The sequence below is a fragment of the Nyctibius grandis genome, chromosome 7 (assembly GCF_013368605.1).
Source record: "Nyctibius grandis isolate bNycGra1 chromosome 7, bNycGra1.pri, whole genome shotgun sequence".
In the NCBI taxonomy this organism is placed as follows: Eukaryota; Metazoa; Chordata; class Aves; order Nyctibiiformes; family Nyctibiidae; genus Nyctibius; species Nyctibius grandis.
In genome coordinates, this window is record NC_090664.1 from 59,878,206 (window position 1) to 59,892,456 (window position 14,251).

General features: G+C 47.5%; 1 protein-coding gene across 1 annotated transcript in view; it reads left to right on the forward strand.

The window, feature by feature from the left end:
• Positions 1 to 993: 993 nt before the first annotated feature.
• Positions 994 to 14,251, forward strand: part of SMARCD3 (SWI/SNF related, matrix associated, actin dependent regulator of chromatin, subfamily d, member 3) — a gene marked incomplete at its 3' end in the record, with an annotated part of 57,615 nt that continues 44,357 nt past the window's right edge. The window contains exons 1-2 of the mRNA XM_068405640.1: positions 994 to 1,171; positions 13,035 to 13,252. Coding sequence (XP_068261741.1) covers positions 1,094 to 1,171; positions 13,035 to 13,252 — 296 coding nt within the window. The remainder of the gene's footprint in view (positions 1,172 to 13,034; positions 13,253 to 14,251) is intronic.

The window sequence follows — 14,251 nt, forward strand, 5'->3', positions numbered from 1 at the left end:
CCTGCTCGGCCATGGCGGCGGGGCCGCGCTGCCGCTCGCAGCATGGCCGCCATGCTGGCGGCGCCCCGCGCTGCGGCAGCCACGTCGGTGCGGGGCCGCTGCAGCAGCCGGCGGCCGCGGAGGGGCCGCTCTGCGGCTCTGCCCCGACCCCCGGCTGGCGGGGGGGCTCCGCGGGCCCGGCGGTGACCGGGAGGGGCACGCGTGGTCGCGCAGGGCTTTGTGTGACCAGCCGATGCCTCACGGCAGCTGCGGTGTTAATAATTTGTCTGCGTCTGTCAGTCACCGGGGTCCCTCACGGATCGCAGCGGCACCCCGGGGGCGCTCACCCGGCGGGGGCTGCGGCGGCTGGGAGCGGGAAGCGGGTCGGGAGCGGGAATGGGGCCTGGCGCGGCGCGGCCGCCATGCTGGCCCGGCCCTGCCTCCCGCCGCCCTCACTACCGTCCCTCCCTGCTCCCAGCTCCCGGCCTCCCGCCGCCTCTCCCCGTCCAGCGGGGCTCGTTCTCAGCCTCACGCTGGAACCGCTGCCAGCGAATGTTTCTGTGCGCTGCCCGCCAGGTCCCTGGGGAAAGGGCCTGGAAACGCGGCGCAGGAGCAGCGGCGGGAGCGAGGGAAAACCATTGTTCCTCAGTGTCGCCTGCTGCATTTTCCAGTGGGAAAACGCTCCCCGCGAGGTGCCGGGTTGTGTCGCTGCTGAAGTTGCCCCCTCCCCCTTGCCCCAGAATTTACCATCCCCTGTGCAGAGGAGGAGAGGTTGCAGCGCTGCTGCGAAAAAGCTGAGGCGTGTTTTCGATTTGCCTCCTGCTTATCTCCGCTGTTTGGACAGAGAGGTTTAAAAAGCTGGATTTTCTGTCCCTGCAGAGTAAACACACAGAACCCGGCAGCACGGACTATTTCTGGCTTATCAGTGGAGGAATGCAGCAGCTGAGGCTGCGAGCGAGTGGGCCGTCAGGAAGGCCCTGAAGGGGCCCCCTCCCCACTCCGCGCTATTAGAAGTGTGAGAGCCCAGCAGGACTCAGAGGGGAGAGTTGGAGAAAAAGGCAGAAAAGGGAAAGAAAGAGGAAGAGAGAGAGTGAGAGAGGCTGAGCAGACCCTGATGGCTACAGACGAAGTTACAGGAGGGGCTCGCAAAGCTACGAAAAGCAAACTTTTTGAGTTTCTGGTCCATGGGGTGGTGAGTCGGGAAAGTTAGTGAGCTGGCTGGCTCTGAATAGAGGGATGAGTGGAAACTGGAGGCTCTGTGCTGGGCTGGATCGGCTCCTGCAGCGTGCTCCCGGGGCGCTGGTGGCTGCCTTGCCAGGGGTCTGCGAAGCCCCCAGAATGTGCACGGATTCGTTGATAATACAGGCTTGTGTCTGGGGGGATGTGTGCTGTGATTTTTGCTTTGATTCTCCATGAATGGTGAATAGCGTGCTTTTGAGCCTGGTCATGGTGCAGAATCTGCGCTGGGTCTGACCCGAATGGGCTTGTAGGACACTTTGTTCTGTAATCAAACTTGTGTTTTGAAAAACAATTCTGATGAAAGCCTGATGAAGCCTTGTGGTACTGCCTCTGGTTCTTGTCTCCAGTCTGGGCTCTTGTGTATCCTCTGGCTACTTAACAGGTGACTTTCAGGGGCTTGAAGAGATTAGCTCTGCAGATCTGTAACAGTCTATGGGAACTCGCCCACGAGAGAATTTCAGGGTGCCGTGCTTAATTAAAGCGATCCTTCAGGTCTTTCAGAATTTTCCAGCTTTTGTTTAAGAATCGGGACTTCGATATCCATTTAAGGGGAAATGCTAACCCTGTTTTGCTGCCATTGGAGACGATGTTCTTTAAATGACTCTCTAGTATTGAGAGCAGTCACCATTTATAACATTTGGATTTCTTGTGTTGATACACATTTAGCAAAAATAAGACTGTTAAAGAGCCCCAAGGAATGCAGATACTGTTTGGATACGGATAGTCCCGAGTGTTTCCTCTCTTGAGGATTCTGGCACCTCCCGTGACACCTTTTTTGAAGACATCAGGTGGGGCCTCTTGTGCAAAGATCATAGAAATCTGTGCGGCTCACGGCAGGCTGCTAGGTTGTCTCCGTAATTCAGGCTTACTTCGGATGTGTAGGGTCTAGCGCGTGTCCTGCAGATCCTGGGTATGGTGGGACTTGCAAGGCTACGGACTTCTAGGTGGCATTCTGTGTGTGTGAGAAGGTGAGCAGGCGATGCGGCGCCGCGTACGGGAGCAGTCTGTTGCGAGGCTGGCGGATGCGCAGGGATGGCTGAAGGGCAGGTGTGCAGGTCTGCAGCAGTGCTTTGGTTGTGGACATGTGTGTTCGATAAGGTGGTCGGGCTCACGGTGGCTCTAGCTGGGCAGAACCACAGGCAGGTTGGGAGGGCTGGGCGTGTGCGAAGCTTTTGCCTTTTCCCAGCTTTCTGTGGCGTTTGCACACCAGTGGTCTTCCTTTAGTATCAAGAAGAGTGACAAAAATAATTATGTGCATTTGCTTCTTCCACGTCTAGATGGGCTTTATGTGAAAGCAGCATGCTGGCCTCCTAAGCGTGGGGATTTTTAATTTATTCCAGAACGAATACAGCAGAACTCGTTTCCATTACTTATTTGGATGCTAGAAAAGTCTGCCTTTTCTGCCCTGGGAGGTTTGCCACTAGTGGCATCTTACTTGAATATCTGCATTTTCCTGGAATATCTGCATTTGTTTGTCGTCTCCCCGCTATTTGTTAGTGAGGCTGGGCAGCTTGTCTCTTGTTCTGTTGCCTGAACACTTCATGTATGACCCTCTCCTCCATGATGATCTCCTTTAGTTCTGCTTTTGCTTCCTTGCTCGTTCTTTCCTTTAGTTTCTTCCTCATCTCAGGTTTGTTTTGATCAAAACACAGGTTGGGGTAGTCAGTCTTCCATTACTTAAAAAAGGTAAAAAAAGTTATAACTTCATTTTATCTCTTCAGGTCCTGTATCCTACCAAATAAGACAATGTGCCGTCACAGCCATTACCTTGAGTTTACATATTGCTGGCTATTGAGTTTTGTAACCATCCACAGTGTGTAAGCATCTGAATTAATTCCTTGAAAAATCAAGTTACATAGCAGACTTTACTGGAATTCATTGGAGTCAGATTCTGCTCTAATTTCAGTAAAAAATCTCCTCTTCAAATTACTTATTTTTTGTTTTATCTATGATAACATCATTTGATTTGGTTATTGCAGGCTGCTTTTTTTTCCCCCAAAAAATAATGGGGAGAGGTAAATAGCGGTAGAATGTTGTGAGAAAATGTTTTGCTATGTGGGCACGTAAACAAACAGGATAATTTTGCAGTATTTCCTGGGAGCAGTTAGCTTTTGGATTCACTTGATCTTTCTGGAAACACGTTCCCTTGCTAAGGTCACTTCGCCCTTTGCTCTCGTGCACTTGATCTTGCCTTTGTTCTTTTCCATATTGCCAGCTTAGACGATGTCTTCTTCCTCGTTTGTCCCAGTCAAACAGGATACCTCTGAAAGGTGAAAGCTCTGAATGGCTAAAAATCTCCGGTGCCATACTTCATTCTCGTCCTGCTTGAGTTCTTGATAGTTTGTTACACCTCTGGTTAGCAGTTCTTCTTTTAAAAAGGTTGAATTTCTTTCAGTTATTTGTTTTCACTATTCTTTTACTCCTGTTCTGTTTCATCAGGGTCTTGCACATTGGTTTTGTGGAAAGAGCAATTTTTTTTTTCCCCCAAAGGCTTCATCCTTTACTTTGTCCTTTTTTTTTGTTCCTCCCTGCTCTATTTCTAGCACTTTTATGGATAAATATGGCTTTAATCACCACATTTATGTTGCTTTATCTCTTTATTGATGCATTTTCTACTACCCACTAGTACATTTCAGGCTGTCTTTATGACATCTCCCTCTGGGTGTCCAGCTGTTGCCTTAAATTTTGTTGACCCAAACCGAGTTATTAATCTTCCTGCAGGCCATTGCTTTTCCCATTTTTTTCTGTCCTCTAGACCCTATCATAGGCCAGTCTGCTGGCTGGATCCCTTCAATGGAGGTCACCTTTGTCTCCCTTTTTTTTTTCCTTTTTTTTTTTTTCCTTTTCTTACTCAAACCAGGTATCTACCTTCCATGGAGCCTTGAGAAGGTCCATGGTGCAGGTCTTGTCAAAGCTCTTGCCCAGACGTGTCCTCTTGTCACTCAGTTGCAGCAATCTCCTCTTTGGTGCCTCGTACTGTCGACCTTGCCTGTGTCATCTTCACACAAGAAGCTGCTGAGAGGTTCGTTTTCTTGCCCTGTTGTTCTCACCTTTTAAATCTGCTTCTGTGTCCTTTTTCTGTTCCCACTTTATTTTCCTTCCAAAACCAATCTTCTTGCCTTTTATACACAAAATACACCTATAAAGGTCTATGTCCCTTTCTTAACTATCAGGTCATATCTGTATTTACAATATACTTGCTGTCAGTTCAAATCACCTTCTTTTTCCCATAGTGATCTTGTTCTTTGTCCTCTGTGCTGTGCTTAGGAAGCTCTTCCTGTTAATATAAGCCCTTGTCCGTATTTATTTTCTGCTAATATGTGTTTTTTCATTGTTCCTGCTAATCTCTGCAGTTTAATATTAGTTAAGCATCAAGACTGCTAATTTATACAAACCTCTGTATCACTTATGTGACTCCTTTGCTTATCCCCAGTCTTCTTTTTGTCTGGTTACGTACCTCTCAAATCCGGTGATAGAATTTTATGGTAAGAACAGAAAGTGTGTTATATGAAATGGCATTTAGTACAGTGAAAGCAGGGTCTCAAAGCATGCCATCATGTAAACAAACGTTTAGTATAGTGATAAATAACTCCTTGCTGATGTTAAAACGGACAAAAAGACAGGTCTGGTGCCCCAAAGATGTGTGTGGAGTGTCTAATAGATTTATCAGTGATTTGGAAAAGGGGATGAGCAATGAATTTCATAAGCAAATTTTGCATCTCCTCCTACATTGCTGTGTTCTAAATGAACTGTGACCATTCAGGAGGAAGGCTTGGGTGTCACCATGAGCTGCCTGGTGTGCAGCAGCAGCCTCTGCTCCTCAGAAAGCAAGTAAACTGTTAGCCTGACTAACAAATGGGGCAGAGAATAATACAGAAGCAATTGTAAATCTGTGGCATATACTTGCAAGAATGTTTTTCTGATATTGGTCATCTGCATCACTAAAAAGCAAAAAGAGGGGTAACTCAGAGGGCAGTAGTAGTGAGAGGGCTGTGAAGACTTCAATCAATAAGAGAATGTGGTTTTGTAGTTATTTATAATATCTAAGGATGGAAACTGATTAGGAAAGTTGTAAAATCTCTGTCACTGGAGGCTCTTAGACACTGGTTAAAGAAGTAAACATCTACCAAAGATGATGGAGATACTGGTGATACTTCTTTGAGACGAGGAAGGACTGGATGACCTCAAGGACTCGTATTTCAGTATATTGTAAAAATTATATTTGTTTCATTAGAATGGGAAGCACTAAAGATATTCTCCCCAAATTGAATGGTGATCTGTTTTAAGTGGATAAAAGTGATTGTTTCTTCCAGCCAGTCGTCTGTTTCTAGAGATCACTACTAGAAGCAGCAAGGTGAGGAGAACATTAGGTTTGAAAAAAGTAGAACTTTGCTAATGAAAAATGTCCCACTAATTTTTATATTATCATGGATCTAAATGCTATCTTGTCAGAGCATGAATCAGCTAACAGTGGGAAGGCTAGAGAAGAGCCTCATGAACTGTCATTTTTGGACAGTTTGTTCCACGTCCCTAACAGAGGGCTGTCTGCGCGTTCTCTGTGCTGGGACGTTGTCAGGGAACAGGTCCTGGAATGGGGTCCCTGGTTTGCTGCACGTGTGTTCCCTGTTTTGTTAAACAAGGAGGTGCTTGGGGTGAGTGTGGGGCAGCCTGGAGAAATCAAGGGGCGTTACCGCAGTGAAGAGATTTGATACTTGCAGAAGACGAGTAGAGTGAAAACATGGTACAGCATCTGGCTGTGTAAGTAAGCTGCCAGTAGAAACTGAAGGTTTGTCCTTTCCTAGCCCTGGACTAATTGCAGGCTAACAAATACACACAATTAAGAAAAGAAAATCCTATTAATTCTAGCTAGGGCCTTAATAGAGATCACTGTGATTTTATGTGATATGGGCTTGTTAAACAAATTTGAGTTGCTCATTGAGAAAACTTGGGTTTGCTGGCAAATGTAGGTGCACAGATGTAACTGATGATCCACAGAGGACCACTTGGTGGGTAAGGAATGGCTGGATGGTTGCACTCGAAGAGCTGCGGTCAACAGCTCGATGTCCAAGTGGACACCAGTGAAGAGTGGCGTTCCTCAGGGGTCGGGATTGGGACCGGTCCTGTTTAACATCTTTGTCGGCAACATGGACAGTGGGATTGAGCGTGCCCTCAGCGAGTTTGCTGACAACACCGAGCTGTGCGGTGTGGTGACTCGCTGGAGGGAAGGGATGGCATCCAGAGGGACCTGGAAAGCTGGGCCTGTGCGAACTGCATGAAGTTCAACAAGGCCAAGTGCAAGGTCCTGTACATGGGTCAGGGCAATCCCAAGTACAAACCCAGGCTGGGCGGAGAATGGACTGAGAGCAGCCCTGAGGAGAAGGACTTGGGGGTGATGGGTGACGAGAAGCTCACCATGAGCCGGCACCGTGCGCTGGCAGCCCAAAGCCAACGGTGTCCTGGGCTGCATCCCCAGCAGCGTGGCCAGCAGGGCGAGGGAGGGGATTCTGCCCCTCTGCCCCGCTCTCGTGAGACCCCCCCTGCAGTGCTGCGTCCAGCTCTGGGGCCCCCAACAGAAGAGGGACATGGAGCTGTTGGAGTGAGTCCAGAGGAGGCCACGGAGATGCTCCGAGGGCTGGAGCCCCTCTGCTCTGGGGACAGGCTGAGAGATCTGGGGCTGTTCAGCCTGGAGAAGAGAAGGCTCTGGGGAGACCTTCTAGCACCTTCCAGTGCATGAAGGGGCTACAGGAAAGCTGGAGAGGGGCTTTTGACAAGGGCATGGAGTGACAGGACGAGGGGGAACGGTTTTAAACTGACAGAGGGGAGACTGAGATGAGATATGAGGAAGAAATTCTTGACTGTGAGAGTGGTGAGACCCTGGCCCAGGTTGCCCAGAGCAGCTGTGGCTGCCCCCTCCCTGGCAGTGTTCAAGGCCAGGTTGGATGGGGCTGGGAGCAACCTGGTCTGGTGGAAGGTGTCCCTGCCCGTGGCAGGGGGGTTGGAACTGGGTGGGCTTTGAGGTCCCGTCCAACCCAAACCAGTCTGTGATTCTGTGATTCTATGTTTGAATTGCTCTTGTGTTTTTTGAAAAAGAAATACTGTAGGAATATGAAAACAGTCACACTGGATCATTTAGCCCAGTGTCCCCAATTGCAGGGAGCAGAAGTCTGCCTGGAAGTATAGGAGCAAGGCAAAAACCTAGTGATGCTTCATCCAAATACTCTGCACTTTGGAGCTTTGGAGCTTTCTGACCCAAAGCTACCCTCTGTGTAGTACCTCGCTATGGATTTTATTTATGTAGGTTAGTCCGCTGGTGTCTTCCTGAACCCGTATAAACTTTTAGCATTCACAGTGGTTTGTGTCAGGAATTTTTGCAGCTTATCTTACATAAAGAAGTACCTGACCCTGCCAGCTGCTGGCTGTTGTCTAGTTCTTGTGAGGGAAGAGACAGTGAGCTCTTGCTCAGCCTCCCCACTCCCCATGCTAGCCGTGGTGTTGCAGAGCTCTGTTCTTACCTCTCCCCTCCCAAAGCCATCCTTCTTAGAGTCAAGAGGTGCATTCTGGTAGTTCTTCACGCAAAATCCATTCCGTACATTATATCACGGTAGTGGATGTGGTCAGATCTATATGGAGCTCCAAGATGGTATATAGGGTTTCTTAGTTTCCATTCCAAAGACTTTTTTCCCTCCTTGATTGCATCCAAGTGCTTCGTTTGAGGTTTGGTGTCTGATTATTCTGAGCTGTGAATGGACATGCATGAAATAGAAAGGTGGTCACTGAACTTTGTCTCAAGCTACAGTTCACAGCTCTGTAAATGTGATGTTTTCTAAGTTAAAGATTTTTGGATTGTTGTGAACATTATTTAAAAATGAGTGGAACATGGGACACTTGGGCCTTGATTCTAGGATGTGAGAGCTTTTGGGGCGTGGAGGAAGGTGAATGTGGCAGACAAGCAAGAAGAACTGCAATACTGATGTCTCTGCTGACTAAATCTCTAAAAGATTCGTAGACATTAAAAAAAAGGGACTCATGTGAGGTAACATCTGTAGTTGCAGGAGAGGAGAGAAGCCATCTACAACTTTTGTTCTTTTTTTCTTCTAAGAGTCCATTTGGAAATGGTATGTTCAGTTGGGAAACCATTTGTGCAGTCAGAAACCTGTTGCCATCAGACAGTATCAGTCCAGTCTAAATTTCTTAACTCTTCCAGATACTTCTAGTGACCCATTCTTACCTCCAGGCAGCATCTGGCATCTGCTCTTGCTTGTGTTTATGCCTTATAGAAATCGGTAGCTGCTGTAATGCCTTGACACAGTATGTTGTCTAGCCAAGGTAGCTTCTAATTTTAGTTAAACAAATATGCTTTTGTATACTTGGTAATTGTTGTTGTTCCTCTCAAAATCCGTCGGTTTGTCTGTTAACAAGAAGCCCGTGGCTGTTCACCACGTGCCGTCAGAGTCCTCCTGTGTGGTGCCAAGATGGACAGAGTCTGTGTCTTTCAGAACAAGAAATTGCTGTAGGTGCAGCTCAGTGCTGTCTTGCGTTGCAGTGACTCCCCCCCTCTCTGTTCGGTCCCTTTCTAGGGCTCTTGTAGGTGTTTTTGCTTTTCTTTTCTTGACACTTTCTTTTCCTTTTACCTGCCAGTTCTCTAGGTTATTTTTCTCTACGTGGTGTGTCCAGCCAGGAATCCTCCTTTCTTCTGCTTCAGCATTTTGGCTGCTATGGTGTCCCTTGAGAGAAGACTCTGCAGTAGAAATACGTAGGAAAGCACCACTCCAATGTTGCCATCAGACAGGAGAATTTCACTTGGAGAATGGCAAAGAGGAAGAGGGAAGAGGCAGTCCTCTGCTGTGACAGGAGGTTCAGGCAGGGAAGAAAGCAGAAAAGCCGAATGTGTGGCATGGGAAACGGGGCGGTGGAAGGCCGGGGCAGGGAGCTGGCAGCAGCCGTTGGGGAGGTGGTGTGCTGGCTGCACTGACAGCGTGCGCAGCTTTGGAGGGGTGTAGCTGGGGCAGTGATGGACTGCGGGCAGGCATTCATGGGGACCAGTACGCACGCATGAAGCATTGCTTGTGAGCCTCCCTCTGTGTGCCGTCCTGGCTGGCCTTGCCTGGCTGCTCTGCAGGCAGCTCTGCTCTACTCCTCGCTTCATCTCCTCAGAGCTGTGGGAGCGGTCCCTTCAGCTGGGGACATACTGTGCTCTTCCTCATCTCCTGTGGCCCACGGTGTCCAGTAAAGTGTTTGAAGTAGTGTGGAGTCATACATGTGTACGGGGTCACTGGAGGGAAAAGGGGGTAGGTCTGTGGGTAGGAACAGAGTTGGGTCAGGTAGAGCGGTCTAGGGTAGGTGATTTCCCAGGAAGGAGGATGTGTCGGTGCTGTTCTGCACGGCGGCCTTCACCGTGGGTGATGCTTGTTCAGGACAGATTCCCCCCTCTGAGGAAGAGGGCAGAGACAGATCCTAACCCCTAGACTTAGCACTGTAATACTCTCTAGTATAAAGACTTCTTTTTTTTATGTCAGTATTGTGAAGAAGTCAATGTATTGTCTGTCACTGTCTTGTCTGGCACATGTGAGGGCCAAGTGAGCTTCTAGATGAGGTAAGGTGCTGCATGTATGTTCTCCTTTCAAAAATGTTTAGATAGAGGAAGCATGTCTGTACCTTGGGCTTGCAGCAGGGAGACGGCCGTTGCGTAGCGAGTAATATTTTATCTACGGGTGATATCGGAGATAGGAACGTGAGAAGGGAGGGGAAGGGATGAGGCGGGGCAAGGGGTGAGACTGAATGTGCTTTTGCTGGAGCTGTCTCCTTTTTCTCCGTTTGGTCCTTTCTCTGCGTCTCTCTACTTTGATGCTTAACAAAGGGAACCGAAGGGAGTTGAAAGATGTCAGACTTAGACCAGGAGTAAATTTGGCTTGCTGACCTTGTTCTGCAGGGCTTGCAGTGTCCTTTACAGAGGCAGAGCGGTGGGCCTGCTGCCTGATCCCTGTGGCCAGTCTCCACGGGGGATGGACATGAGATGGCGGTGCCCAGGACCTTGTCCCTTCTGAAGGACTGTCAGATGGCCCCGGCTGACTGACAGGCAGCAGCAGGCCCAGCGGTCTGCTCTTTGCTGGAAGAAGGCCACAATGTGTAGATTGACAGGCAACAGCGAGATCTTAAATACGAGCTCAAGCGAGAAGCATTTTGTGGGCTGTTTGTTCTGCTGACTCTGCCTGGGTCAGAGGGTGGGGGTGAGTACGTGGGAACGGAGATTGCTGCTCGGTTCCAGCAGCTTTCGTAGCTCCGTGTTTATGGGAGAGGACGTCTCCAGCCCTGCGCAGAGCCTCAGTCTCGCCTGCTGCTGCCTCCTGCTGCCGCTCTGCTCCGTGGCCGGACCCACAGTCCGTTTCCTACGTGAACACTTGCCGAATTCACCTGCTTGGCTTCCTGTGCTGGTCCCTCTCCTACCTCAGCCTTCCTCCTCTGTCCATACCAGTTATAGCCACTGGTTCTTTGCTCATCATTCATTCCCCTTCTTTCTTTCTCCAGTTCCCTTCATGTGTACAAGCACAAGGAATATCTCAGGCTTGTGATGATCAGGAAGGGCACTGAGCTGGGGCTTTGGGGACTACAGTGGATTTGGTGGTGGTTAATTTGGAGATGCAGGTCCAAATTATATTTAGAATTATGTATTATAATAATATATATTATAATTATATATTTAGAAATTATAAAAGGATGAGATAAAGATGAAATAAACTATTTTTATTTTATTTATTAACAGTATAAAACACATTTTCTTCCTACCCCCCAGTGGACTGTCTTGCATACCCTCTGGGGTGCACACATCTCACTTTGGAGACCACTAGTGTCCTTCTCCCAAGTACTTTCTCAGTCTTTAACTTGTTGATAACTCAGAGAAGTTTCTGAGCCAAACACATTTTCCATGTCGTTAGCACCCCTTTGGAAAGGGGTTCCACAGGCTGACTACCCACTGTGTGGCAAACTACCCCGGTTTGGTTGTCCCTGAGCCTGACTCCTCCTGGCCTCCTCTGATGGCCGCAGGTGATGTTCTGGAAGGGGCAGTGAACAGTCAGTCCCCAACTGCCCTCTCCAGGCCACTCACGATTTTGCAGAGCTCTAGCAAATGCCCCCTTAGGTTACCCTGGATCACCTCTTTCCAGATGGAAAATCATAATATATTTACTTTTACTTACGTGGATGCAGTTCCATGTCCTCATCACTTCCGTGCCATTCTTTGAGCCTTTTTCAGATCTACTCTGCCGTGGCTGAACTGCAGGAACCAGCACCGCACGCAGTGTTCGACGTGTGGGCAGGCCATGGACAGTGGCACAGGGATGCGCTCGGTTCCCTTCCTTGTCATTTCTTTTGTTTAGTGGCTTTTTTTGACCTCTAGTAAGCAGTGAACTGATTTTTTTTTCCTGGAAGTGTGTGTTCAGACTCCAAGATCTTGCTTCTGTTGGGCAGCAGTCAGCTCAGAGCCCCTTGTTTTGTATGTGATGACTGGGTTGTTTTCCCCCATGTAATTCACTTCAATATGTATTGAAATCCATGTTCATCTTCCTTCTGAGAGTTCATTCTGTCTCATAAAGTCCTTCTGCAGTTCTTTGAAGCTGGCCTGCATCCTTGCCAGCTTGAATAACTTAGCGTTAACAACAAACTTTTTCACTTCCTTGCTTTTTTATCTTTTTTTTTTTTCAGGTTGCTTATGAATATGCCGAAAAGCATGAGTCCCAGCAAAACTCTGCGTGTGCCTTCCTTTTATTTTCAGAACCAATTACTTTTACCTCATTTCTATCCTTTAACCAATTATTTATCCATAATGGATGCCATTGCCTCTTGGTTTCCTTAAAAGATTTTATAGAGGGACTTGTCTTTCAAAAGACTTTTGTGAATGAATATTCTTATTCACACACTGGTTCAAATGCCTATGGAGTGTGTGTGTGTCTGTATTTTCACGCATACATAGACATATAATAAACATCTTGATAATTCTTAGAATGAAACTGAGCTCTTCTCTCTGTTAGAAATTGCATTTTACAGGTGGTAATTATTTTACTGGGGTTTTTCCTTGACGACTATAAGCTTTTAGGGTTTAGAATGGAATTTACTGTGTGTCTTGTACAGCGTTAAGCTTGTGATTTGACCCAAAGTGTCTCTCCAGAGCATGCTGAAGTCAACATAAATGTCAGGGCTGTAGAATGCCTACAGGGGCTGCTGACAAACTACCACGTTCCTTTTTTTTTATTTTAGAGGCTTGATCAGAGACATGACCTTTTCTTGAAGGATTCTTGTCGCTTTATGAACTTACACTGCTCTCCAGTGTAGGTGAAGGAGAGGGCTCTTAATGGAAAATGTTTTATCGTAGTGTTTTCATGGTTCAGCGTTGCTTGTTACAGTCTCCCTGCTGATCAAAGCAGCCTGCTAGTCAGTGCAAAATCTGAAGCACTGTAGATGTGAGCTTGCTTGTAGCTTTGATTAGCATGTGAACGGCACCAACTGGGACTGCGTGTAGCTGCCATGGAGCTTTTTCTTCGGTCTGAAGGTAGAGCTCGGACGTGTTACTGACCACTGAGTGTTTTCTCAAGCCTAGTATTTTTCATCCCTGTTTCCTGCCTACTTCATCACTGAATTCCTCTCTACGATGTCCAGGAAATACCAGTGCAGAGCTCATGTGCTCTGTGTTGCTGCTTAGTGCTCATCAGGATGGTCAAAATGGGGAGCTTGCTGGAGCTAGTGTCTGCTTATGTACAAATGTCTTTGCAGCTGAAGAAACAGGGACCGAACTGTCTCTTCTTTCTGTTTCGCTTCTTCTCTAGCGACCTGGGATGCCATCAGGAGCTCGAATGCCCCATCAGGGGGCTCCCATGGGTCCCCCAGGCGCCCCGTACGTTGGAAGCCCCTCGGTGCGACCTGGGATGCCCCAGACCGTGATGGAAACGACAAGAAAACGTACTGCACCGCAGCAGGTCCAGCAGCAGCAGGTGCAGCAGCAAGTGCAACAGCAGCAGCAAGCCACTCAGAACCGGACTAGGAGGTGAGTGTTCTGGAAAGGAAACGCGGGAGGACAATTTGAGGAATTAAAGCCGATATCTTTTTAGCAATAGGTAAGACCTTTAAGATAGAATGAGCCAAAACAGAAGATTTATATATTGTCAGTTTCTTAAAGCAGGAAAAACATTGGTAAATTTTACTCTTTACTTTGTTTGTAAATGGTCTTGGACAAACTGACCTTTACTACCGTCTGGCTTTGCAGTTACAGTGCTTTTACCTCTCAGGTTTATCAGGCTATAAATCTGGCCGTTATATTTAGCCTTTAAAATTAATGAACGGTTCTCTTCTAATATAGTACAATTATTGAATTACTTGTTATCTGCTCTGTATAGATTCTCTGATTTCTGACTGGCTAACAAAATGCTTTGTAAACAAGACAAGTGGAAAAAAATTGTGATTGGTCACGTGAGTACAGGTACTATGGTCACTCAGGAGAGTGGCCGTAAAACCTGCAACTCTCACAGGCATTCCTACATGTAGAGAGATGTGCATAGGAAATCATTTTGTAGAATTAGAGGTATTTTTTTAAAGGAACTTCCTTTTTAAAATACACCCACTTTATATAGTGCTGAATGCATTCTCTCTTAAGTAACAGTTCGCTCATTCTTCTTGCAACTTATTAGACCTCAGCAGTCTGGAGTTCTAAGTGTGAGCCAGTTCCTGATAAACGTGTAGGGTGCCGTCACGTGGGTGATCTGCCTTTTGCAAAATCGTTATAGGTGTATATAGAGACTCAGACAGTGTGCTGGTGGTGTCATCCTATCTAGTTTTAGGTAGAACATGACTCTCTCAGCTCAGTGCTTCAGGAGCCCTGCTCTGTCCAGGTTATATGCCTTGGATCAGCAAGCCAGACTTGGGAATGCTTGTATCTGGGATGCATCTGGAAAGGACACCAATCCTGAGAGTATTAATACATTACGATTGAATAAGATTGAATACAGAAGGAGTGTGTGTGAGTGCAGCACGTGAACACACGAGATGC